The sequence below is a fragment of the Trematomus bernacchii genome, unplaced genomic scaffold (genome assembly GCF_902827165.1).
Source record: "Trematomus bernacchii unplaced genomic scaffold, fTreBer1.1, whole genome shotgun sequence".
NCBI lineage: Eukaryota > Metazoa > Chordata > Actinopteri > Perciformes > Nototheniidae > Trematomus > Trematomus bernacchii.
The window spans coordinates 151953-178625 of NW_022987561.1; the positions used below are offsets into that span (position 1 = coordinate 151953).

A 26673-nucleotide genomic window follows, 5' to 3' on the forward strand; every position below is an offset into this window, starting at 1 on the left:
ATTATGAATATACGTTAGGTTGTCCTTTATACACTTACTGCATCCATATAATGCATGCTTAGGTAGGCTGAACCATAACGTGGAAAAATGAAGAATAAAGCGTTAAAATAGCTATAACTGTTATAATAGTTCGCATTATTATGGTATTTTCACTTGTGAGGAAAAAAGAGGTGTAGCCGTGGTGAGGTGGGGGAGGGGTGATTGACATTTATAGCAGGGCGTATGAGGAAGTTATTATACCAGGGATAAACAAAAGCACCGCTTCAACCAGCAATAGGATTCGCATTTTCGCAATCATGCCTGCAAAGAAAGTGTGCATCGTGGGATCTGGAAACTGGTAAATTAACATCTGTATATTAAATGCCTCTTCCACAGACATACCATTCATTGACTGTACTGCTAGCAATCGCGTAACTGAACTCGGATGGATATTCAGCAGATTCAGACCAATAGCGTCAAAAGGCATAAGTCTAATGTATTACGCCTTTATACATCTCAATACAAATGCGAAAGTTAAAATCCAGCTGTTGATGATCCAGTCTGCAGACAGCATCTTCTTGCCGACCTCCAGGATAAAGCTACAAGCTGCTCCATGTTAGCTCAGATACGGTTATTCTGTCTGCTGCCTACCTTTAGATACTTTATCAAAGTTTTAGCCCTAAATGCACACGTGACGCCATTTTATTTCGCTTTTTTTTTAAGTGCGCATGTGTTCAATAGGGAGGACTGCATGACTTAATAAAGAAATGCATCCATAAATACAGGATCTGATAAATAAATACTTTAAATAAAACTGAAATAAAGATATGTTGAAATAAAAAGGTAAACAATATAAACAAATGCCTACCTTCAAGTATATGTTGTCTGCATGTTAATAAGATAGGAGGTGCAAATCTCTGTTTTAAGAAGATTTCTTTTAAATTGTTAGATGTTTTAATTAATGCATCCTTATATTATTGTATTTATAGTTTTTATTTGATTTTAATTTCTATGTATACATGTATTTATTGAAACGTTAAGTGTGCATGTGTTCCATAGGGAGGTGTATGCAAATGACTTAATAAAGAAATGCATCAATAAATACAGGATCTGATAAATAAATACTTTAAATAATAATAAAACTGAAATAAAGATATGTTGAAATAAAAAGGTAAACAATAGAAAAATGCACAACCTTCATTAATGTAAGTAGATGTTGTATAAAATAAGAGGTGCTAATCTCAGTCTTAAGAAGATTTATTTTAAATTGTTTGATTTTTTTAATTAATGCATCCTTATATTATTGTATTTACAGTTTTATTTAAATATATATGTATTCCTATTATACATTTATTTGTTGAAACTAAAGTGTTTTTTTGTCCTCTATTCATTTATTGCAAATCACATCCCATATATTTATGGGAAATGTTTACTTTCTGACCTGTTTAGACCTAATTTCAAAAGTGTTTGACGCAGTAAAAGTGTAGTTTGAATTGAATGAGACCTTTTTCTCTGGTTAATGCTATAGTTTTCCCCTAATTGTCTACTTTTGTCCTTAACTCCCTCCAGGGGCTCTTCCATTGCCAAAATAATCGGGCATAATGTCAAAGCCTCCAACCGGTTCGACCCAATAGTGAACATGTGGGTTTATGAAGAGATGATCGATGGGAGGAAGCTAACAGAGATCATTAATACCGAGCACCAAAATGCCAAATATCTACCCGGTCACACGCTGCCCAGGAATGTGGTAAGTTCTCCAATTTAGGGAACAGCAGCATCTACGGATGATCAATTCACTGCAGTCTTGAAACATACTTGGATTGTATTATAAGATGACTTAAGTCCGACCCATATGCATGTTATCACGTTTATTTCTTTGTCATTGTTGCAAACTGTAAGAGTTTCCTTGAGTTTCACATGGATTTGACCTGAGAGAGAAGCAGGATGAGCAAACGCATCGTTTCAAAAGAGAATAGTGTTTCATTGTCATTATTGATCTGTTTATTAGGCTTTATTTATAGTGTTGTGTATCTTACTGGTGTGTGTGTGTGTGGTGTATTTGATGCGTCATATGGATATTTTCAAGGGGCTAATTGGGATTTAGTTTGTTTTGTACATTTCTTCTCGTCGTATTTCTAAATCATTTTTTAAATTTCTTTCTTATAAAGACCTATTTTATATTTTTGCCATCATTATGGATGTTTTTAACCAGTTTTTTTGCTGTGAAATGTATAAATAATAGTTAGTATAACGAAAAAACGATATGGGACCCAAGACGGTGTCATTCAAGGGACCAATCTGGTATAAAATACATTTATTAACGGAAAAAAAAGGAGCAAAGCCAGACTTGAATACGCTGAGTCTACGTTGTTGATACTCAATGATCTGACACTATTAAGGGACGATTTCTTTCCTCGCTAGGTCGCTGTTCCAGACATCTCAGAAGCCGTCAAAGGAGCGAAGATCCTGGTCTTTGTAATCCCTCACCAGTTCATCAGCAAGCTGTGTGATCAGATCAAACCCCACATCTCGGAGGGAACCATCGGGATATCGCTCATCAAAGTAAGATCCTCTTCTTCATGTCAGATTTCCTCACAGCAAAAAAATTGAAATAGGGAAATAGTGTCAGCTGACTTATTGTTTTTGTGGCCACGACATCATGGGATGTAGAAGTTGAGCAACACACTGATTTATCGCATCAAACCCTAAAGTATCCATAACTAACACCCTTTCCAGGACAGAGTTTATGACAATAAGTCAAGGACAGAAGCTGTTTCTAGATAATAATAATAATACACTTTATTTGATTAACACCTTTCATGCACAAAGCAGTGCTTTACAGAACAAGAAGAAAACATTACAACAATATACAAATAAATAGAGAACAAGATAAAACATCAGCAGTGACCCTAATGGAATTCCCTTGAAGTAAAGCTGACAAGAAATTCAAATAGGTTAAAATAAAACAATTAAAAAATGTCAAATAAAAGCAAAACAGAAAAAATACAGTAAAACATGGACAATGATACCAGTGAGAATTGAAAGTTAACCCAAAGAATTGAAAGTTAACCAAAGCGGTTTCTTATTGGTTATTGTCTCCCAGGGTATCGATGAGGGACCAGATGGACTGAAGCTCATCTCTGACATCATCCGAGAGAAACTGGAGATAGAGGTCAGCGTCCTTATGGGGGCCAACATCGCCAGCGAGGTCGCAGATGAGAAGTTCTGTGAAACCACCATCGGTACGTTTTGTCTATTCAGCTGCCAAAGAAATCTGCCTGGATGCTGTGTGGTGGTCAGATAAGGAGAAAAATACAGCGTTACTTCCCTCTTTAAAGGGGCCCTATTATACTGTTTTTCGTCAATATATTAAAGGTCTTAGATATATACAAAAATGACTCTGAAGTGTTTGGCTTGAAATACCAATCAGATCATTACAGCATCCCATAATCCCCTCTGTTTCAGCCCTGTTTCAAAAGTGCTGATTCTCTGTCTGTTACTTTAGATGAAAATAAGGAGCCACGCCCCTCTGAGAGATATTTGGTTAAAAAGAACTCAATGGTGCTCTAGGAGGAGATTCAGGTGATAAGGTGGGGGGGGGGGGGGGGGGGGGGGGGGGGTTACCTTGGTTGGTGATTGGCTAATAGGTACACAAGACAAAAAATCGTTATGACATCATAAAGTGGCCAAAATCTGATCAGCTCATTTTCAGACAGGTTTTTATATAAATGGATCAGGACAAAAAGAGAGAGAATCTTTTATCCTGAAACTTTCAGAATCTCTTCACACAGAGGGGACACATGTTGATGTAGAAGAGACATGGAAAAGTGGATTTTGCATAACAAGTGTTCTTTAAGCGACATTGTGTTCCTCCTTTTGATACACTTTTTAATGCAGGGGCAAGAAATGAAGCAAACGGCCACATCTTCAAAGAGCTGCTTCAGACTCCTAACTTCCGCATCACCGTGGTGAAGGCGAGTGACACAGTGGAGCTGTGTGGAGCTCTGAAGGTAAGGTAGATATTCCTTATTATTAAAAGAGGTTCCACATTTGTTATCCTCTCTCAACGTGTTAATCCAAAATGTTGCAGAATATCGTGGCAGTAGGAGCTGGATTTTGCGACGGGCTGGGTTTCGGCGACAACACCAAGGCGGCGGTGATCCGGCTGGGTCTGATGGAGATGGTGGCCTTCGCAGAGATCTTCTGCAAAGGCCCGGTGAGCTCCGACACTTTCCTGGAAAGCTGCGGCGTGGCCGACCTCATCACCACCTGCTACGGGGGACGGAACCGCAAAGTGGCGGAGGCCTTTGTCCGCACGTCCAAGGTCAGTCCCATCACTTTAAGAACTCCAGAAAACTGGACACCATTATAGGCTGGTAACTGTATTCACCATTTCAGAAAAACATCAATTAGTTCAATTTAAGGCAGCTTTCATTAACTATGCCCCAAAGCTATGGAACAAAATACCTGTAGACATCAGGGAAGCCAGCATTGCGATGCATTTTAACCTGTCACCTGATTGTGTGTTGAATTTGCACTATCCTCCTTTTAATGCACAATTTCATCGTTGTACCTTTAATCTAAATGTATTTTTTATATGTCTACTCTTTGCTATTTAGTGCGAATGCTGTGCCACAGCATTCCACTATAGTACTTCAATTCTTTATTCTTCCCCTTAAACTTATTATTTCAACCATACTTTGGCTCTCCATAACTTCAGCTTACTTTCAGCTACAGAAACCATTCAAATATCAAACTATTCAGCCTGTTCAGGAATCGATGGGAAACCTTCAACTTTTTAAAAATATGTTATACTTTTTGAAATATTCAGCTTTTTAAACTCTTTTTTTTAACATTGAAGTCAATGGGAGATGCCTTCAAATCCTCTTTTCCTACACTTTGCGCCAAATGCTACTCCTTCCACATACTTTCAGCTAGACACTTCATTCCAACTTTCAAATGATCACAACACCTTCAGCTATTCAAAATTGACTTTTATTTTTGATATCTTTTACACTTTTTGAGATAATTAACTTAGTTTGGAGCTTGGTAAAGAGGCTTTCTTCAGATTTTAACATTAGTGTGGATGGAGCAGCTCGTTAAGTCTAGAGTGCTTTGATCTCAAAACAGAGTGCAGCAGTTCTTCAAATTCTCCCCCAAAAATGTTTTAAACTTGCCATAATTCCCAAACCCTACACTCCTCAGACATATTTGTTCATGAAAAACGTAGGAAAACCTCTCCTAGGTTGGAAAATGAAAAAAATGTAAGAAGAAATATTAAAGAAAATGCCTCTTGAGGGCATGAAGAGACAAAAAGTCCAGCTAGCTCCCAATTGATTCCCATGTTAAATCTTTCCGGAACTTTCTTCAGAACAGAGAGAAGTACACTTTAGACAAACTGCTCCCATCTCCACATTTTACACACAAAACCAAAAAAAACAACATATATCAGTTCATTGGGGTTCCCTGATGCTCACGGTCTGGTCATTTTTTGATAGGAGCCGAAGTTTTGGAACAGGTGGCAAAATTGTCAGATATAATCCTCAATGCATTCTTAATGGGACTCAGTGCTGCAGTTGGAAAATCGTCATAAGTCGTCACCATGGTAACCTTTCATCTCTGGGTTTACACACACAGGTGTTTGTAAACATTCATTTACTACTACTTACATTTAATATCTTTATTTCTCTCACAGACACAGACACAGACTCTCTCTCTCTCTCTCTCTCTCTCAGTCTCAGTCTCAGTCTCTCTCTCAGTCTCTCTCTCAGTCTCTCTCTCAGTCTCTCTCTCTCTCTCTCTCTCTCTCTCTCTCTCAGTCTCTCTCTCTCTCTCAGTCTCTCAGTCTCAGTCTCTCTCTCTCTCTCAGTCTCTCTCTCTCTCAGTCTCAGTCTCTCTCTCTCTCTCAGTCTCAGTCTCTCTCTCAGTCTCTCTCTCTCCCTCCTCTCTCTCTCTCACTGTTATCATCCGTATCCATGCTCAACTATCTGTTATCGCTTCTTCAGAACGTTCACATGTATAGAGTCATCTCTCATCAGAACAGTGAAACCTTTGAAGTCTAGTCACTCTATCTCAACGATGAACACTCTCTGTTAGGTCGCGAGATGTCATCACTCTCATGTCTCCTTCATACTCTCTCTCTCTCAGTCTCAGTCTCAGTCTCTCTCTCTCTCTCTCTCTCTCTCTCTCTCTGATTGTGAGTGGACCGGTGAGTATAGCGGAGAGCGATCGTTTAAAGTTTACAACTTTTCAAACCCTTGTTAATATTTCACTTTTCTCTGGGCGATAGTTTATGTCATTGTGCATCACTTGTCCGACTTTGGTGTTTTTTGGTGGTGTTGTTTGGTTGCACTGGTGATTTGTTTGTCTAATTGTTTGTCTAGCGGCTGCAGCTGCAGTCACGCCGCCCGGCATGGCGTTCCGTGGCAGCTGCGCCGGGTTAGAGAAGCTGACTCGCAAACACGCCATCAAGCTCTCTCCACCTGACGGTGTGTCGGTGGAGGAGTGTGGTCTGGCTGTGGGGGCTGTGGTGGGATATGGCAGAGTCAAATCTGCCTCCCGCATGAACAGTGCGGTGGTTATTTTTTTAGACTGCACGGAGAAAGCTAACCAGCTGGTGGAGAGCGGGCTAGTGATTAAAGGGACGATATTACCCGTGCTACCCCTTGTCACTCCTGCTAAAAAAGTTATAATTTCAAATGTGCCCCCGTTTCTTAGAAACGAGTTGTTGGAGAGAGAGCTGGCTCGACACGGGCAGCTTGCGTCTCCCATTAAGATGATCCCCCTGGGCTGTAAATCCCCGCACCTCAAGCACGTTGTGTCTTTTAGGAGACAGGTGCTGATGGTCCTGAAAAAGGATGAAGGGGAATTAAATCTGGCTCTCAAGTTTAAAATTGATGATTTTGTGTATACTGTCCATGTAACGTCTGATATTTTGAGATGTTTTGGTTGTGGAGCGGCAGGACACCTGATCCGCGCGTGCCCGGAGAGGGCGGTGGACGCGCCCGTGGTGTCCGCGCTCGCAGCCGGCCCGACGGTGTCCATGCCAGCGGCGGAGCCGCTACCGGTGCTGGGGCCCGCGCCTGCGGCGGATCCGCTGCCGCTGCCGGTCCCTTTGTCCGCGGCCGGGCCGCCGGTGCTGGGGTCCGCGCTCGCTGCGGAGCCGCTGCCGGTTGTTTTGTGCACGGCTGAGCCCGCGCACGCGCCCGCGGCGGAAACGCCGGTGGTGGAACCGCAGGTCAGTGGGTCCGTGGCAGAGCCAACGGTTTCACACACAGAAAGCACACAGGCAGATACACACAGTATCACACACACAGACACTCAGGTCACACAGAAAGCAGATAGTGAGCACACTGCAGCCAGAGTAGCTCAGTCTGTTCTGGAGGATGTTGAAATGGATGAGGATTTATTAAGGTTGCCTGTCAAAAGAAAAAACGAAGAAGTGAGCAAAGGCAGTGTGGCACAGAAAGGGAAGGTGTCAAGGACAGAGTCGCTGTGTTCCTCCTCTCAGCCAGAGGGAGTCGCAGAGGACTCAGAGGACAGTGACAGTGAGTCATTCTTTGACCTGGTTGAGGTAGAAAAGGGAGAGGAGTACTCTTTCCAGAGGATCAGATCCTTTCTGGCGGGAACTAAGGGGTTGAGGGGGGTGAAGTTAGAGAATTTTTTTGCTGATTTGCAGTTTTTTCACAATTCTGCCAAGGCTCTCATGCGGCGCCCAGAAGCCTTAGGGGAACCTGTCTTCAGCAGCCCAGAGAAGGCTAGGTTAAAGAAGATACTTCAGAGGGTTAGAGAGGGAAGTGTAAATAATGATGAATAAGTACATCTTGTATTTATTATTTCTCTTTTATTTTTCTTCAGCCAGGTTTTTGATTTTGTTAGGATGCAACTATAATTTAATTATGAGTGACATAAAGCTGGGCTCTTTAAACATTAACGGTGCTCGGGGGGATGCGAAAAGAGCATCTTTATTTACTTTAGTAGAAAACAAGAGTTTAAATGTGACGTTTCTCCAGGAGACTCACAGCACTGCTGAGAACGAGAGTGACTGGAGGAGGGAGTGGGGGGGGGAGGGTTTCTTCAGCCATAAGTGCAGCAATAGTGGAGGGGTCGCAATTCTCTTTGCAAGGGGCTTTACACCCTTCTCCTGTACGGTCGATGAGGTCATCCCAGGACACTTGCTAAAAGTAAACGCTGAATTTGAAAAAGTTAAAATATGTTTTATAAATATTTATGCTCCCTGTGTGGGCGCAGAGAGGCTCTTGTTTTTTGAGAAACTGAAAGATACTCTTAGCACCTGTGATAGTGAGGAGTATCTGTTCCTGGGGGGGGACTTCAACTGCACAGAGAACCCTGTGCTGGATAGGAACCACCAGGAGCCGCATGCTGCCTCAAAGAGTGCCTTAATGAGACTCACAGAAACCTTTGAGCTGTGTGATGTGTGGAGGCACTTCCACCCGGGCCAGCGGCAGTACACGTGGGTGCACTCTAGGGATAACCTGTTGTCTCTAGCTAGGCTGGACCGTGTCTATGTGTTTAGCCATCACATTAATGTAAGCAGAAGCTGCTCCATCAGTCCAGTGGGAATCTCTGACCATTCCCTCGTACAGGTCTCACTTTTTATTAATCATGTTAAGTGTAATAGTGCGTATTGGCACTTTAATGCTTCTCTGTTGGCCGACAACCATTTTAAAAATGTTTTTAAGTTTTTTTGGGAAAACTACCGGTTATCTAAGAGTGAGTACAATTCTCTTCAGCAGTGGTGGGATATAGGTAAAGTGAAAATCAAGCAGCTTTGCCAACAGTACACTTTCAATGTCACAAAGGACATGGCTAGATCTCTGAGAGCTCTGGAGAGAGAAGTGGTGGAGCTGCAGGGTTTGGCAGACTCCACAGGAGAGCGAGAACATGTTAAAGTTTTCAAAAGTAAAAACTCAGCTCTGTCTGACCTGCTGGGGTTTTCTGCTCAGGGTGCTCTGGTCAGATCCCGGTTTCAGAACATCGTGAAAATGGATGCTCCCTCTCACTTTTTCTTTGGTCTCGAGCGTAAGAATGGTCAGAGGAGGCTGATGCACTCCCTGCGATCCAATGCGGGGCAGCTGCTTCAGGAGTCCGCCGACATTCGTCAGTGTGCTGTGGAGTTCTACAAAGAGCTCTACCAAACAGAGTTCCAGGCCGAGCCAGAGGTGGCGCAGTCGTTCTATGAGGGCCTTCCTAACGTCCCTGAGGAGGACCATGCAGAGCTGGAGGCAGAGCTCTCTGCCCAGGAGCTGCAGGAGGCCCTGCAGAGCATGCAGAGTGGGAAGGCTCCTGGCATAGACGGCCTGCCTGCAGACTTCTATAAGGCTCTCTGGCCGGTTATAGGAGACGACCTGCTGAGTGTGCTCAGAGACAGTCTAAGTAACGGGAGGTTGCCTCTGAGTTGCAGGAGAGCTGTGCTCACTCTCCTCCCTAAGAAAGGAGACCTGCAGGAGATTAAGAACTGGCGTCCTGTGTCTCTACTCTGTACCGACTACAAGCTGCTTTCCAAAGTGTTAGCAACGAGGCTGAGAAAAGTGATGGAGCATGTCATTCACGTAGACCAGACATACTGTGTACCCAGCAGGTTGATAACTGACAACGTAACTCTAATTCGGGATGTTTTGGACCTCTCCGGTTCATTGGGCTGTGAGCTTGGTCTGATTTCTCTAGACCAAGAAAAGGCTTTTGACCGAGTTGAGCACCAGTACTTGTGGCAGACGCTGGAAGCTTTTGGGTTCAGCTCTGGTCTCATAGCCAAGATCCAGGTCTTGTACAGGGACATTGAGAGTGTACTGAAGATAAACGGTAGTTTGTGTGCTCCTTTTGAAGCTCAGAGAGGAATCCGACAGGGCTGCTCTTTGTCCGGGATGCTCTACTCCCTGGCCATAGAGCCCTTTTTACACCGGTTAAGGTCCAAGTTACAGGGTTTCTCTTTTCCTGGCTGTAGGGATGTTTTTAAATTGTCTGCGTATGCGGATGACATAATGGTCTTTGTTAAAAAACAAGAGGACATCAATGTTTTAACTGAAACTGTGAGCAACTTTTGCAAGATCTCATCTGCTCGAGTCAACTGGGGGAAAAGTGAGGCTTTAGCAGTAGGAGAGGGCAGCATTGACAGATTGTTTTTACCTGGGGGCCTTGGTTGGAAAAGGGCAGGGTTAAAGTACCTGGGCATTTATCTTGGTGATGACACGTTTTGTTTGAAAAACTGGGACGGGCTTATCGAGAAAGTGGAAGGCCGGTTAAAGAAGTGGAAGTGGATCCTTCCCAAACTTTCTTTTAAAGGGCGTATCCTTATTTTAAACAACCTTGTTTCCTCCATGCTGGCTCACCGGCTGGCATGCACCGACCCGCCCGTAAACCTGCTGTCCAGGGTGCAGGCTCTCATGGTGGACTTCTTCTGGGACCGCATGCACTGGGTCCCTCAGAGCGTCCTGTTCCTGCCAAAGGAAGAGGGGGGACATGGCCTGGTTCACCTGGCGAGCAGAGGGGCTGCTTTCAGGCTCCGGTTCGTCCAGAGGTTCCTGACTGGACCTGCTGACCTGGTCTGGAGACCCGTAGCTCGGGCCTTACTGGAGCGCTGTGGTGGGCTGGGTCTGGCTGAGTCGCTGTTCCTCATGGACCTAAAAGGATTACGCCTGAATAATCTCTCAGGTTTCTATGGAGGTCTCTTCAAGGTGTGGGGACTACTCAAAAAAGAGAGACCAGACTGCTGTGGCTCACTGTTCTGGCTCCTCAGAGAGCCGGTGGTCCGTGGATCTCGTTTTGTGTGTGGAGTAGGGCCTTCTCTACAACAGAGACTCTGTGAGGAGAGGATCCTCACGCTGGGCCAGGTGGTGGAGGTGTGTGGCCCCCGCCTAGACAACGCTGCAGGCCTGGCCTCACGTCTGAGCCTCAGGTCAGTCCGGGTGGTCAGCCTCCTGCTGCAGAGCTGGAAACAGCAGCTCAGCCAATCAGAGCTGGCACTGATCGCTGCTCACTGTAACGGACTGAAGTCTCCAAATGACAATGACTCTTTTCCAGAGATGCTATGTTTTCCTGATCTCAGTTGTGAGGGTTTTTTGTTAAAGTTGAACAATGTTACCGATTTTAAGTTTAGCACCATGTCCAACAAAACCTTTTATTATTTGGTGACAAAGGTGCTGAATCAGAGCAGACTCCAGGAGCGAGTGGACACCCAGTGGAGAGCCCACCTGGGCCTGACGGAGGCTCAGAAGCCTGAGTGGAGAGCGCTCTACAAGCCTCCGCTGACTAAGAGGGGTGGGGACCTCCAGTGGAGGGTTCTCCACGCTGCGGTAGCGGTAAATGCGTTTGTTTCAGTGATCAACCCTACAGTGTCTGATGCCTGTCCTTTTTGTGAACAGAGGGAAACCATTTTTCATTGCTTTACAGAATGTGGTCGACTCCTTTGTCTTTTTCAGTTACTCGCTCAGATGTTGATTTTGTTTAATGTGGTTTTTTCAAAGTCAATGTTCATTTTGGGTTGTAGGTACAGCCAGAAGCAAAAGTGCAAAAGTCAGCTTTTGAATTTTTTGTTGGGGCAGGCTAAAATGGCCATCTACCTCAGCAGGAGGAATAAAGTTGCGGAGTCATTGGATACCGATGCAGTTTTGATTTTCAAGCGGATGGTAAAAGCAAGACTAAAAACGGACTACAGTTACTTTTGCTTAACCAAAAATGTGGGAGAATTTGAGGCCATGTGGTGTCTTAAAAATGTTTTGTGTTCTGTGGTGAATGAGGATCTTATTTTCAGTCGTTTTCTGAACTGACAATGTGTGTCATTGTGTCTGTTTGGTTATTTGCTTTGTGAATAAAAGTGGTTTGAAAAATCTCAAAAATCTCTCTCAGTCTCAGTCTCTCTCTCTCAGTCTCACTCTCTCAGTCTCTCTCTCTCAGTCTCTCTCTCTCAGTCTCAGTCTCTCTCTCAGTCTCAGTCTCTCTCTCTCTCAGTCTCAGTCTCTCTCTCTCAGTCTCTCTCTCTCAGTCTCAGTCTCTCTCTCTCAGTCTCTCTCTCTCAGTCTCACTCTCTCAGTCTCTCTCTCTCTCAGTCTCTCTCTCTCAGTCTCTCTCTCAGTCTCAGTCTAAGTCTCAGTCTCAGTCTCTCTCTCTCGCTGCAGTTGGTTGTCTTTGATCTACTACTTACATTTAATATCTTTATTTCTCTCACAGACACAGACACAGACTCTCTCTCTCAGTCTCAGACTCTCTCTCTCTCTCTCTCTCTCTCTCTCTCTCAGTCTCAGTCTCAGTCTCAGTCTCTCTCTCAGTCTCTCTCTCAGTCTCTCTCTCAGTCTCTCTCTCAGTCTCTCTCTCTCTCTCTCTCTCTCTCTCTCTCTCTCTCAGTCTCTCTCTCTCTCTCTCTCTCAGTCTCTCAGTCTCAGTCTCTCTCTCTCTCTCAGTCTCTCTCTCTCTCAGTCTCAGTCTCTCTCTCTCTCTCTCTCTCAGTCTCAGTCTCTCTCTCAGTCTCTCTCTCTCTCTCTCTCTCTCTCTCTCTCTCTCTCTCTCTCTCTCTCTCTCTCTCTCTCTCTCTCTCTCTCTCTCTCTCTCTCTCTCAGTCTCAGTCTCAGTCTCAGTCTCTCTCTCTCTGTCTCTCTCTCTCAGTCTCAGTCTCTCAGTCTCAGTCTCAGTCTCAGTCTCAGTCTCAGTCTCAGTCTCAGTCTCTCTCTCTCAGTCTCAGTCTCTCTCTCTCAGTCTCTCTCTCTCAGTCTCTCTCTCTCAGTCTCAGTCTCTCTCTCTCAGTCTCAGTCTCTCTCTCTCAGTCTCAGTCTCTCTCTCTCAGTCTCAGTCTCTCTCTCTCAGTCTCTCTCTCTCAGTCTCAGTCTCTCTCTCTCAGTCTCTCTCTCTCAGTCTCAGTCTCTCTCTCTCAGTCTCTCTCTCTCTCAGTCTCTCTCTCTCTCAGTCTCTCTCTCTCAGTCTCTCTCTCAGTCTCAGTCTAAGTCTCAGTCTCAGTCTCTCTCTCTCTCGCTGCAGTTGGTTGTCTTTGATCTCTGGACACACACAGGTGTTATGATTGGGTGTTATGAGTAGGTGCTCAGGAACAGAAACAACACTGACAGACTGGACTTTAACAGACTGTCTCAGCCTATTCTTTTCTGTCTGATGGAGACTTCATACTACTTACATCTGATATTTAACTCCTTCAGCCTAATTTCAGCTGCAGAAACCTTTCAACTATTAACTTATTCAGCTATTTCAGGACATTGAGGCTATCAATGTTGTTGTTTATACCTTTTTTAAACCTTTTCTTTTAAATATTAAGCTTCTTCACTATTTTTCCTACTCTGCAATATATTTGAGCTGTAACAATTTTGATTCAAATCATTTCACTTTTCTGCATTTCTCTGCTAAGTTCAGCAACACACTGACTTGGTCTCTGTAGTTAAAAGCAGCTACCATTCAGCTAATAACATATTCAGCTTTTTCTGCATTTTCAGCTAAATTCAGCCACAAATGTTCACAGTTTACAGCATTCGCACGCATTTTCTGCAGGAAATGCATTTTCTAGTTTTTGTTTGTTTTTATGTCTTTTACTGGTAACTGTATTCTGTGTGATATCAATTTTCTGTGAAATGTCTATGTGAAGCACCTTGAACTGCACTTATTGTTTGAAAGGTGCTATACAAATAAAGATTATTATTATTAATTCAGTTAGTCCCACTAGGTATGCTTAAAAATAGTTGCAATCAGTTAAAGTTGCATCAGTTATTTTAAATGTATAATATGTATAGTATTGAAGTATGTTATAATAATCAGTGAGATCTCTTGTCTTGATCTACTTGCATACACTCACATACTGCATGTAGCCCAAAAGCATTACATTAATGCACACAATGTACACAATATCTGTTTTGTTTAATTATTACTGCACATATTTTACTCCATTCTATTTCTATGTAAATTCTGCTATATTTTACTATATCTTTTATTATTTTGTAATGTTATTATAGTTTTCTTAAAATAGTTTTCTATCTGTGTTCTACATTTTTGTTTTACTTTTATGTATACCTCATGACATCAAGTCAAATTCCTCTTACGTGTACCTGGTAATAAACCTGTTTCTGACTCTGATTCTAACAACAGCATACGATATATGCTATTATATATATGATATTATAAGCAAACAACATTAAAACTCATGTCTTTTTCTACAGTCTATTGTTGAGCTGGAGGCAGAAATGCTGAACGGGCAGAAACTTCAGGGCCCGCAAACATCTGCCGAGGTCTACAAGGTCCTAAAGAAGAAGGACATGGTTGACAAGTGAGTCCATTTGACTTCTTTAAAAACTGTCGCATCGCCTTTACGTCCTATAAAATGATGCCTAGGCTTAATGTGTGTTTCTCTTCTACAGGTTTCCATTGTTTTCTGCAGTGTACCTGATCTGCTTTGAGGGCAAAGAGGTGAAAGAGTTCATCACCTGTCTGCAGAACCATCCAGAACACATGTGATGGGTCAGCACAACTGCAATAGCAACTCAAAACCACTGGAGGGCGAAAGAGATTCATCCAATGAAATGCACAATAGAGCAAGGGAAATACAACCAATGGCACTTTTACTTAAACATTGTTTTATTGGTGGACCATTTTAAAGCTTAAAAAGCCCATTTTAATGTCATTTTATAAAATGTTTTCAGTTATTCATTTGGCTGGAAGTGTCAAGTAATGAAATACAGAGCTCCTTTTTGAAGGCTGACCACTACATTATCTGTTCTAACCAAAAACAAAATCAGGATTTTGTATAGTAACTTTTCACTACATGACAGTTAGTTTACAAATTGAATCTCAGGGTATAGTTGTTTTCTGTAACCATTTGGAGTTGTTTTCTCAATAAAATGAATTTGGGAGAAATTGCAAGCTGTTGTCATTTCAGAACCAACATTAGTCCAGCAAGCTGTGACACGTTGGCAAATTCAATGTTTTGTCTCACAAGTGCTCTGTATTATTGGATAAAGAAGATGCTCTCATTGTATTTCCAGTGTGTCCAGACTAAATGGGAACCTTTACCCAGAACCACCCCTGTTTTCGCAGCTCTGTGATTGAGTTGTGTGTTAGATCCCACAGTCGTTCTGAAGCTGATTCCCACGAGGGACCTCAGTAACTCGGTATGAGAAAGCAGATTAAAGAACAAACGGCGTCCTTGTCTTCCATCAAAACCACGTTACAGGTCAGACGGTGAAACCTTTGATAGTGTCTGCCTTTATCTGTCTGTTTCTACACTGTATCTGTATGTCTGAATCGTTCTTATCACACTCTGATTTCAAATCAAAAGTGTATTTCAAACATGGACATTAAGTTCTTTCTCCATGTGGTGCTTTACTTTCCCAGGACATCAAAGGGTTCAATGGGAAGCTGGGTGGGGGGGGGGGGGGGTGATGGAGGAGGCACCAGTTTCAGGAGAAGGGGCCTTCCACGAATTCCCATGGGACAACGGGGGTCCACAGGTCGTTGTCCTTTGCAGATTCTCATCTCCGAACAGCAAACTGTCATCGGTGGTTTTGATCGAGCCGAGACCCTTGCGGTGGTTTGACACAATCCCAGATCTTCTGTTTCAAAGAGAAGGCCCATCTTCAGATGAGACCCAAGTTTGAAAGAGGAGATTAATCGCCACGGTAACTTGTATGTCGGTACCCCCCCGACCCTGACCCCATGCACACACACACACACACACACACACACACACACACACACACATTTACACTGTTTTTCAGTGTGAGACCCTTAGGACAGTGAAGGGTAATCACAAAACAGCATGGATCTTCTTCATTACCTTAAAGCTGCACTACAGTGAAGGTATATAGGTTCAACTTAATATTATTATACAGAGGTGGGAAGTAGTGGAGTACAAATACTTCGATACTGTACTTAAGTACATGTTTCTATTGTCAGTACTTTACTCCACTACTTATTTTTCTGACGACTTTGTACTTTGACTTCTTACATTTTGAACCCAAATACCTGTACTTTCTACTTCTTACATTTTGAACACAAATACCTGTACTTTCTACTTCTTACATTTTGAACCCAAATACCTGTACTTTCTACTTCTTACATGTTGAACACAAATACCTGTACTTTCTACTTCTTACATGTTGAACACAAATACCTGTACTTTCTACTTCTTACATGTTGAACACAAATACCTGTACTTTCTACTTCTTACATGTTGAACACAAATACCTGTACTTTCTACTTCTTACATGTTGAACACAAATACCTGGACTTTCTACTTCTTACATTTTGAACCCAAATACCTGTACTTTCTACTTCTTACATGTTGAACACAAATACCTGTACTTTCTACTTCTTACATGTTGAACACAAATACCTGTACTTTCTACTTCTTACATTTTCCAAACAGGCTGGTTCCTTTAGTTTGAATGTGTGTTTGGTGGCGTGATCATTATTATTTAGAGTCATTGCGTGCCTATTGATTTGAACACGATCCGTGTATCCATCATTTCCTGGTCTTCTCTACAGAAGAGGGTCCAATGAAAACTTTTTACTTAAGTACATTTCGAAACCCATACTTCTTTACTTTTACTTGAGTAAATACATTTAGTCAGTACTTCTACTTTTACCAGAGTGTTTTTAAACACGAGTATCTGTACTTCTCCTTAAGTAAAGTATGTGTGTACTTTTGCCATCTCTGTATTACCCAATACAACGTTTCAGTTTTTTCAGTGTTCTTTTTTCCATGCGTGAAAAAAGTTATACTTTGTTATGGAAACTTGATATCAGTCTTTCTGTCGGCATACAGACTGGAATCGAGTCCCAAGTGAAAAAGAATGTATCTTTAAAGCTGACTAATTAGCAGTTGTATCTCTTTTGTTTAACCTGAACTGAAAGAGAAATGTGAAAACAACAATTAGTGGCCTAAGGGAGAGTTGGAGTGAAATGACAAAGGTTTCTTCAGAAGAAGTAGTCACTATACAAGCTGTCAGTCCAGAGGTCCTGGAATTCTGTCTCTGGGAAGTTCAATTCACCTAAATTCACCTTTATTAGGCAGATATATCAAATTTAAATGTGATGCTAGTTCTCTATATTGTTCTGGTTGTGTGAAAAGGCTGCTAGCAAACAAACAAGTTTACCAATAGAAATGTTTAGGTGACAAATGATCTCAATTTTGCATTTATAGATTGTTTTTGTTGGCAGAAAAATCGGGTTTATGCGGGTTTTAAAACCAAGGCTAGGAAAACAAATGAGCTGCCTGACTTACATTTGAATTTTAACCCTGAAAGTAATTGGAAAATATGTCAATTTGGGCAATATATTACATGATAAGGGGTTAATGATGTGCTGTGTTTGTGTATGTCAGTTTAAAAAGCATGTAAATACGTTATAGTAATACAAATGTTCTATAGTTACATGGATGTAATCTCCATAACAGCCCTGGTTTCTCTGCATGATAACAACCCAAAAGGCATATTAAGACACTTTTTAGCACATTCCACATTCAGCATGGATGTGATTTATGAGGTGTGAGGAGACGCAGCTATTATTCACAGTCGGCTTATCACACCTGTGTCTTTCGTGGATGAATGTCTCAGTTGTGCATCCAAACTTCTCCCCTGAGTACTGCAGGGATTTCATTTTTTTTTTCTTCTTTAAATATATGGGCCACCCGGGGCCAAACCACATAGTTCACGCCTTTGGATTTATAGCACCCAGGGAGGCCAGTGTGAAACCTCACACGTAGCCTAATAGATAACCCTTATAGATCTCCTATCATGCTATTTTTAGGCATATATTATGGGTCTCAGATATATACAAAGATATAAAAAACATGTCTATGATGTCAAACAGATCATGCTTTTTAGACATCCCTCATACCCCTCTATTTCAGCCCTGTTAGAGAAGTGCTGATTCTGGGTTTAAAGCTTTACAATAAAAAGAGGGGGGGGGGAGCTTAAGCTGAGTATCTGATCAGGAGAATTCTACGCAGATACAGCTAAATGCTGCTGTGATTAACCGCCATATCATGTTCAAAACCACATTAAGGATTATTTCTGAAACAGTATGGAGCTCAAATGCTTCTTCTCTTGCGGGTTTACCACAAGGTGAGTATTTCCTGCTTTTTCACACATACTCTCTCCAGTACAGGTTAGCTCTGAGAGTTAGCGATGGTTGCTAATGTAAACAAAGACCATATTACGTCCAAAACACGTCGCGCATTGTTTCTGATAGCGACGTTTCTGATAGGGCCGTGGGTGTAAAGCCAGCCCACATTTCTGATATTACGTCATATCGGCAGCAAATCTGGATTTTTAGAGATGTGGGTACGGAGGGAAAGAGAGAGGGTTTTGTTTTCTGACACTTTGTGAGTTCCCTGACACACCGGGGACACACATTTATGTATAAAAGACATAGAAAAGTGCATTTTGCATGATTGGAGACCTTTAAGATAACTCCAGTCATGGCAGTTTGGTTTGGTGTTTATACTGTACATATTCTGTCTATCTTTTATACATTTATAGATGTTGGGGTTTGACACAGATGGGTGAGAGTCTATATCCTATATCCCCGGCTAATTACAGGCCACTGATCCCGTCAGCTGTCACTCTTTTTGCATGTCAATGACAGCCAAATGGGACCTCATATATCCTTCCTGCAGATCGTACAATGCTCTCATTGAAAGCATAAAAGGATGGAGATGGAGAAAACCCAAAAGAAAGAAAGCGAAGGATGCCACTCCTCGTCCCAGCTGGCGTGGAGGGCACTGTCCGTGAAATAACAACCTCAAATCCTCCCCTTCATCCTTCACCTCTTCACCGGCCGTCTTCATCATCAGCCTCGGCCTAATCTGGGCACGTTCATGGGGGGGGGAAACGCACCCAGCCTCTCTGCCTTCCTTTTGTGTTTGGGGTGCAGGGGGGGTGGAGGTGACCGTGGTTTGTCTTTGTTTTTGCAATCCGGGGGGAAGAGGAGGAGAAGTTGGCAGGAAGCCTGGCTGTGGCACTGCATACAAACACGGGGTGAGAACACAGGGACTATTTGTTTGACTCCCCCCATCCTCTTACCTCCAAAAGAGGGGAGAAAACTGCATGAGACAGCCATAAGATAGGCTCTTCCTCCACTGGACAGAAACATTTAAAGTTGTCCATGTAAGGGAAATATTGACTGTAATCCAATGAAATGATTTCAGTTTTTTGACTTGGCAGGAGGCCCAGTTTTGCTTGCTGTGCAAAAAACATTGAGCTGATTAAATATAAAATACTATCAGACATTGCGGGGATCTTCAAAACAACATCAGGAGGCTAACCACAATTTATCACGGCAATATATCTCTGAGCTGAGCTGGAGAACATCTTTACTGCTTTTACCTATTGGTTCTTAGCCTGATCTCCTGCCGACACAAAGTAGCTGACATCAGCGCAAACCCTGCAATTTTCTCTGATTTGTGTACGATGAAATCTTTACCGTATGTACTGTAGCCATCTCTCTGGAGTCTCCGCTAAACATGCACATACAGACGCTTTCTGCAGATCACAGGGTTCCCGGTGCAGCTGCAAATAACATTGATGTGGCATTCCAACATGTCAGCGTAGCAAATATTCTTGAGGGAGACCGTGATTGGAGCAAAAAATGATATCACAAGTCTGATCAGATTCAATATATTTTCCAGCATTATTTGGGCATGCAAATGATCCCTGGGCCACTTTCTGTAGTAGTTGGAGCACGTCATGCATGAAACTGAATCAGCAGACTTCAGATTTGTTTTCCTCATACATTTGTATCTGTTACAGCGCGTGTAGACCTCTGGGATTGTCTGCTGTTTAGATCATAGGAAGTCTCATTCAAAATGTCCTGTTGATAGGACTCAATGCTTTCAGAAAAAACAGGTACACGAAGGAGCAGTAAGTGTTGCAGCAGGGCTGACTGCTTTATGACTGCTATGGTCTTAACCGCAATAGCTAGGAATCCAAAAGGGAGACATTGTGGTTGAATGATAAAGCAGCCTAACACGCCTGGAAGGAGATGGGGTGATGTGAAGGGGGTGTTTATCTATTTATGCATCTGTTTGTGCTTAAGTATTTCCTAGTGTCAGTGGTAGAAAGTAACTATGTAAATTAAAGATCTCCTATCATGCTATTTGTAGGCATATATTATGGGTCTCAGATACAGCTAAATGCTGCCGTGATTAAACACCATATCATGTTCAAAACCACACTAAGGATTATTTCTTAAACAGTATGGATCTGGATCAGCTCTGTTGTTCCCCCGTTTTTAGAGATGTGGGTACGGAGGAAAAGAGAGAGGGTTTTGTTTTCTAACACTGTGAGTTCCCTGGCACACCGGGGACACATATTTATGTATAAAAGACATTGAAAAGTGCATTTTGCATGATAGGAGACCTTTTAAGTACCCGAATATTTTCATTTGACTTTATACTTCCACTTTTTGGAAGGAAATCTTTTACTTTTTACTCCAACACATTTATTTTACGGATGTAGTTACTTATAAAGTATGATTTTGACACACAACACTTACGGTACGTCCACACGGCAGCGTGCGTTGAAGCAACTATGTGTGCGTGTGGACGTACCGTTACGAAGAACGTTACGAATATTTGGTATAGATTAAACCATCCAACCTTATATTTAAGTAACCAAAATCTGAGTGGGTTAACAGAACATTTTTTGTTCAAACATATTACATTTCGAAATTAGTAATTTTACTCCTAATTCTTTCAGTAAATGTTCCATATTGTACTTAATTACTATTAATGACTTGAGTTCCATTCTTGATGTCATACATTCTTGAAATTGAGTATTTATACTGTGTGCTTTTAGTACTTTTACTTAAGAATCTGAGTACTTTTTCCACAACTGCCTAGTGTGTTTTCACGAAAGTTGGGCCCCATTCACTTTGAGTCTCATCCTGTTTTAGCTATGAAGTATGTTAATGTTTTTACTTGCACAATATCAGCAGCTGCTTGAAGGAGTGGCAATTTCTTCACCCAAGCGTAGGCATGTTTGCAATGTCAAGTGGGAAAGTTATAGCATGCATAGGCCTACTAAATGTTTTGACCCGTCTTGCATCCTCTCTCTTCTGCAGAATATATGGCCTTCCTCTCTCAGAATATCGTTTCCTCAATGCTCCTGCGGGGCTCTGACCTGTGACATGAAAGAGTTGGACCTCATGCCTGGAATGGATCCGGATGTGCCGCAGGTCAAGACGTGTGTTTGAGGATCATTAACCATTACATCCCTGCTGCACTCTCAGGGAACACACACATGTGCTTTTTCATGTATGTGCAAGGTGTTGGCGAGAACTGCAGCTGCCAACAGGTTAATTTAATATACAGAGATGGCAAAAGTACACACATCCTTTACTCAAGTAGAAGTACAGATACTCGTGTTTAAAAATACTCTGGTAGAAGTAGAAGTACTGTACACCCCAGCATGTGCACTCCACTCTGCATCGGCCAAACGGCTCGCTGCACCAGCACTGCGAGGGGGACCCAAGTTCCCATCAGCAAAAACATGTCGGTTTACTATCCTGGCTCCAAAATGGTGGAATGAGCTCCCCATTGACATCAGGACAGCAGAAAGCTTGAACATCTTCCGGCGCAGACTGAAAACTCATCTCTTTCGACTCCACTTCGAGCGATAGAATTACTAAAAAAGAATTTCTAACAAAGCACTTATATACTAATAAAGGACTGGCTTATCTAAAGCCAGTTGAGTAGCACTTCAAATGTTTTGGCTCTATGTCTATGAAACCTGATTATTTTACTTATATGATTCTGTTTTCTTCAAGTTTGTATCTTCCTGGTCGAATGCACTTATTGTAAGTCGCTTTGGATAAAAGCGTCAGCTAAATGCAATGTACAGTAATGTAATGTAATGTAAAAGTACTGACTAAACGTCTTTACTCAAGTAAAAGTAAAGAGGGCTTTGAAATGTACTTAAGTAAAAAGTACCCATAACTACCATCTGTTTTAAAGAGTACCTGACCTCCCTTTATATTAATAGAACAATAATGTCATTGTTAGCTAATGAATGTTTCCATGCTGAACAACGGCAACATGACAACGTTTTCATTGGTCCCTCTTCTTTAGAGAAGACCAGGAAATGATGGATACACGGATCGTGTTCAAATCAATAGGCACGCAATGACTCTAAATAATAATGATCACGCCACCAAACACACATTCAAACTAAAGGAACCAGCCTGTTTGGAAAATGTAAGAAGTAGAAAGTACAGGTATTTGTGTTTAAAATATAAGTAAAAGTAAAAAGTGTTCAGAAAAATAAGTAGTGGAGTAAAGTACTGATACCAGAAAAATGTACTTAAGTACAGTAACGAAGTATTTGTACTCCACTACTTCCCACCTCCGGTAATATACCATTAAGACTTATCAGATTTATCCCCCAGAAGACGGATTTCTTGTGATGCCAAGATGACAGTTTCACTTTAAAAAATACGAGGGCTAAGGAGAGTGTTTTTCTTTCCTGACTTCATGAGCATGTCAGAGCAAAAGGAGGAGGCAGATATGGAAGACAGGATGTGATAGGAGAGGGATTTAAAAAATGTATTAAATAAGAAGAGCGCACAAGTGTTGTTCACACATGTAGACTCACAAGACACACACAAAATAATTCAGCAGACTTCACCTGTCAGGCTTTCAGGTTTATGACTGACCTGTAAACATGTTCAACTAAAAGCAATGACAGTGAACACATTAACAGGGACCACAAATCAAAGCTGTATCTGTCTTTGATGTTTATTTGTCTGGTGGAAGGTTTAACATTTCCGCATGATACATCTTTCTCCTTTGGTTGGGGATTTTTCTCTTTGACTCAAAGAATAGATCACAAGCGTCCAATTAAGAAATCAAAGATTTGCATGATCAAATGCTGAAAACGGAAATGTCATTTTCCTAATATTATTATCTTCCTCCTTCATAACAATTGATGCCAGCAACTGATTAGCTCCTGACATTTAGGTTTAATTGAATGTCTGTGATGATTTGGGATTATGTTCTTTGCTTGGTCTGGCTCTTCGTTATGCTTTGAAAGAACTGCCAATTCTTTTGTCTTTCAGCTCTTCACAGCTCAAAGTCTTGCAATGTCGTCAGCCCACTCAGTCTCCGAGAGCTAACAATGTTGCAATGCAGTGAGCTTAGAGGGGAGGAATGCGACAACAGAATGGAATTATGGGAGAAATTATTGCATTTTAGACCGCAAGGAATGCACCAGAGATGGGCTGAAGCGGAGCATTTGTTCACAGTATAATAATATAAGGAGGCGTGTGGCGCAGTGGACTAGTGCGTTGATGTTCGGATCAGGGGAGCACAGGTTCAAACCCCACTGCAGTCAGCATGTCGTTGTGTCCCTGAGACACTTCACCCCAAATTGCTCCTGTGGGGATTGCCCACAGTATTGAGTATGTAAGTCGCTTTGGATAAAAGCGTCTAACATGTATAACATTCAAAGTTTGTATTTAAGTAGTAATACAAAAAAGATTATATCGATTAATGATAAAAACAGAAATAATTATAATTATAATAACTATTATCATAATTATCTTAATTATCATAGTTTATATAAAAATAGGATGAGAAATGAAACTGTCTTGTTATCTGAACATGGACTTGTAGGAATTTTAATTTGTTTTACTTTAGTATTTTATTTTCACCCTGGAAATGGGTGTATGTATGTATATATGTACATGTGTATGTATATATATATATAATGTTGTTTATCTGTGTGCGTATTTAATTACGGAATTATCTTTTTTGTCTTTATCCTGCAACAGGATGACTAACGGGAGGGCTACCTCTGTATAAGCTATGCTCTCTGCCCTCCCGCTTCTACTGTTTGTTTTTTCGGATGTATAAACTGTCTAATTGTTGAAATAGTAGAATAAAAAAAACAAAACAAAAACTAAAAAATGTGAATCTTAGATAAAGTAGATTAGACATCTTGTGGGCTACGAAGATGGGTGGCAGCTAGGAATGTAGCACGCTAAGCAAGCGCCCTGCAGAGAAACCAATGAAAAGCATAAAGAAGTCTTCTTGGCAGTTAAGCTGGGAGTCATGTGCCTCCATTTAAATGAGAAGGGAAAGAGAGATGGAGAAATACAGGCTGGGGACCCTGCCAAGCCGAGACACTTGAGGAATGCATCTCTCGCTCCGCAGTAATACCATTACTGCTATCCGAGTCAGAAAAACAGTTCCAATAGTCTAGTCAGCAAGTCTCATGGCCAGAGTGAACAGATAACAGGTTACAGCGTCAGAGCTAACTGAGAAATTCAATCTTGAGAGATTTTGAGCATTTTGACTACCGAAATAAGCATGCATCCACGTGTCTGCACATTGTGGTTACTTGCACATAGTTGCATGTCTCTCATATCAAAGTCAGGAAGTGATATGTGAAAGAAAATCCTCTTATTAATGTTTGTATCCACAATTTGTTCTAGTTTTATTTTGTACCCATTGATTTCTAGGATTCACAAATGTTTTCTTATTTGTGAAATGCATTTTTTTGTGTGTCTTCGAGAGCACTCCAACCAAGCACAATACAAACGTTTTACAATTGAGGGAAAAATGCAGGAATATCATATAAGCAAAATTAGATGATGAAATGTTTTAAAGAAATTATGAAAATAGGATTATTTAGGAAATACTACTGATCCCAATTAAGTCTATAACAACTCTTTGTACATAATATTGCCTGTGTTAAGCTTCTGAAAGGCTTAAAAACGGCTCATCAATGCTTTTTTATGTTCCTCTAAAATATCATTTTAACTTGTTTGATTGGATTTAACACTGCCTCAGTTGCACTACTAAAAGCATCTCTCTAATTCTTATATGTATGTGACATATTTGCACACAACACATGCCCTTATATGGGTCAGGGGGCGTGGCTTATGCCAATGAGAAACACACCTGCGAAAGAGCAGAGTCGGATGGTTGAGAATGTTTGGTGCTGGCTGATGTGAAGTTGACTTTTAGCCTATTGTCTTGTCAGTGTGTGTGGAGCTGTGTGTTAGAGCTCGAGGCATGTGGTGTGACTCCTCGAGCCCTGGCAGTTAGTTAATAAACACAGGCCTGTCAACAGCTGCTGGTGACGTAATGTGGAACTTCTCCTCACCACGCTCCTTATCCTCCCGCCCCTCCCCGCCTCCCTTACTCCCCCCTCTGTATTTACAAGTCTGCTGGGTGTTGCTGCAGACTTCCAGCAGCACAGATAGTGTTTAAAGAGTGTGTGTTTTGTGAGTGGCTTCCCCCCCTGCAACACTTCCAGGAGGATTTACGACAGCATGTTTTCAGCTGCCCTCAAAGGAAATTCCACATCATCAGGTTGTCTTCCTGACCAAAACACCTCTGAGAGTCTGGGAACTACAGAGCTGTTGAGTGGAGAGGATCCAACCGGCTCAGAGTAAGTTTGGAATCCTGCTTGTTTGCCTCGTGACATTATAGGAGGCTGAAATTATTCACCTTCCTTTATTGTTAGGGAGAAGTGTGCAAAAGTCAGTGCAGAACATGACTGGATGTGGCAAGAAGAAGAGCATGTGCTTAAAACAGTTTAAAAGTGTGCTTGACAGTCATATTGGCAAGTGACACTTTCTCAAGAAAAGCAGCATACTGGCAGTTACCTGCTGAGTAACATAAGTATGGCTTCTTATAGGTTAGCTAGCAAACTGAAGCCCTTAATGTAAGATAGGCAATGTTTTCAGTGTTTATAACCAGCGTCATATTTTTGCTAAAACAAGTGTCCCCACCAATGATTGCCTTAATTGTTTAAAGTGCTGTTTAAAGAGTTTATTTGGTATGTTTTGTCAACCAGCCCAAGGTAAACAAGATATGTCAATTAGCCTCTAACCCTGGTGGTATTCTCTTTAATTGTCCCTGGACAAAATAAAAACTACAAATGAAATGTTTTGTCATTTGCATGGCACTGTTAACGATTTACATAGGCAAAATAAATGTGAGCTGTAGATTTAGGCTGCTTGAAACAAAATAATTTGTATTAAAAAATAAGTGTTAGCTTGCACCGAAATGAACTAGCTAGCTTATAAGCTAGTTTTATTTATGTTAGTTTATTAGCTGGCTAGCTAGCTGCAGAAAAGCTCAGCAACAACATCAACATTCAAAAGTAGTTGAATCCATTTAAATAAGCTTTCCTGTAACTTCCAACATAAGACTGTCAAAAATGAGCACAAACTAGACTTTCACAACAGACATTTTGACTTGTCATAGCAGTACACAACAGGTGATATTGCTAACGTTAACAATGTTCATTAAGTGTACTACATGTCAAAATGACTGCTGCAAAAAAATCCCATTTACCTCTAAAACACTGTTGAATGTTAATTGTGAATGACTGTTAAAATGATCCTCTCTGCTTGTTTTCAAATGCTCTGAACACTAAACTGTGACAGCTGCTGTTTGCAGATCTTTGCTGTGAGAAACGGCACGCAGGAAAACATGCAGAAAGATAAACACACTGTTGTTTCTCAAGCTGTCAGCAGCCTGCTGTTGAAATGTGTGTGTTCACTTATTTAGTGAGCTGCCCATCGCATGATGCTCGCATACCAAAGTAGAAGGGGGGGATAGGGTTGTGTATTTTGATAACAGTCGGAAAATTCTTCTGCCCTCTCTTGGCATACTGCATCACCCCTGGGCCTTTGGAGTGTATTTTTCTGTCTTTTTCTACCTGTAGCGTTATCACG

General features: G+C 41.7%; 2 protein-coding genes across 2 annotated transcripts in view; both read left to right on the plus strand.

Annotated features, from left to right (window-relative positions):
* Positions 1-221: 221 nt before the first annotated feature.
* Positions 222-14844, plus strand: LOC117477409 (glycerol-3-phosphate dehydrogenase 1-like protein). Its single transcript, XM_034124068.1, has 8 exons — positions 222-337; positions 1549-1726; positions 2401-2541; positions 3083-3221; positions 3877-3989; positions 4070-4303; positions 14148-14254; positions 14346-14844. Exons 1-8 carry the CDS (start codon positions 297-299, stop codon positions 14440-14442), a joined length of 1050 nt encoding a protein of 349 aa, XP_033979959.1. The 5' UTR covers positions 222-296; the 3' UTR covers positions 14443-14844.
* A 10370-nt stretch (positions 14845-25214) lies between these two features.
* LOC117477428 (nck-associated protein 5-like) overlaps positions 25215-26673 on the plus strand; it is a 126255-nt gene continuing 124796 nt past the window's right edge. Inside the window, exon 1 of the mRNA XM_034124085.1 lies at positions 25215-25379. Within this exon, the coding sequence (XP_033979976.1) occupies positions 25261-25379 (119 nt within the window). The 5' untranslated portion in view covers positions 25215-25260. The remainder of the gene's footprint in view (positions 25380-26673) is intronic.

What these genes read in the sequence shown, in the direction of transcription:
- LOC117477409 (XM_034124068.1), top strand. Translation starts at nt 297, where the DNA reads ATGCCTGCAAAGAAAGTGTGCATCGTGGGATCTGGAAACTG. An exon ending in ATCGTGGGATCTGGAAACTG is followed by an intron (nt 338 to 1,548) that starts GTAAATTAACAT and finishes AACTCCCTCCAG; the next exon opens with GGGCTCTTCCATTGCCAAAA. An exon ending in AGCTGTGTGGAGCTCTGAAG is followed by an intron (nt 3,990 to 4,069) that starts GTAAGGTAGATA and finishes AAAATGTTGCAG; the next exon opens with AATATCGTGGCAGTAGGAGC.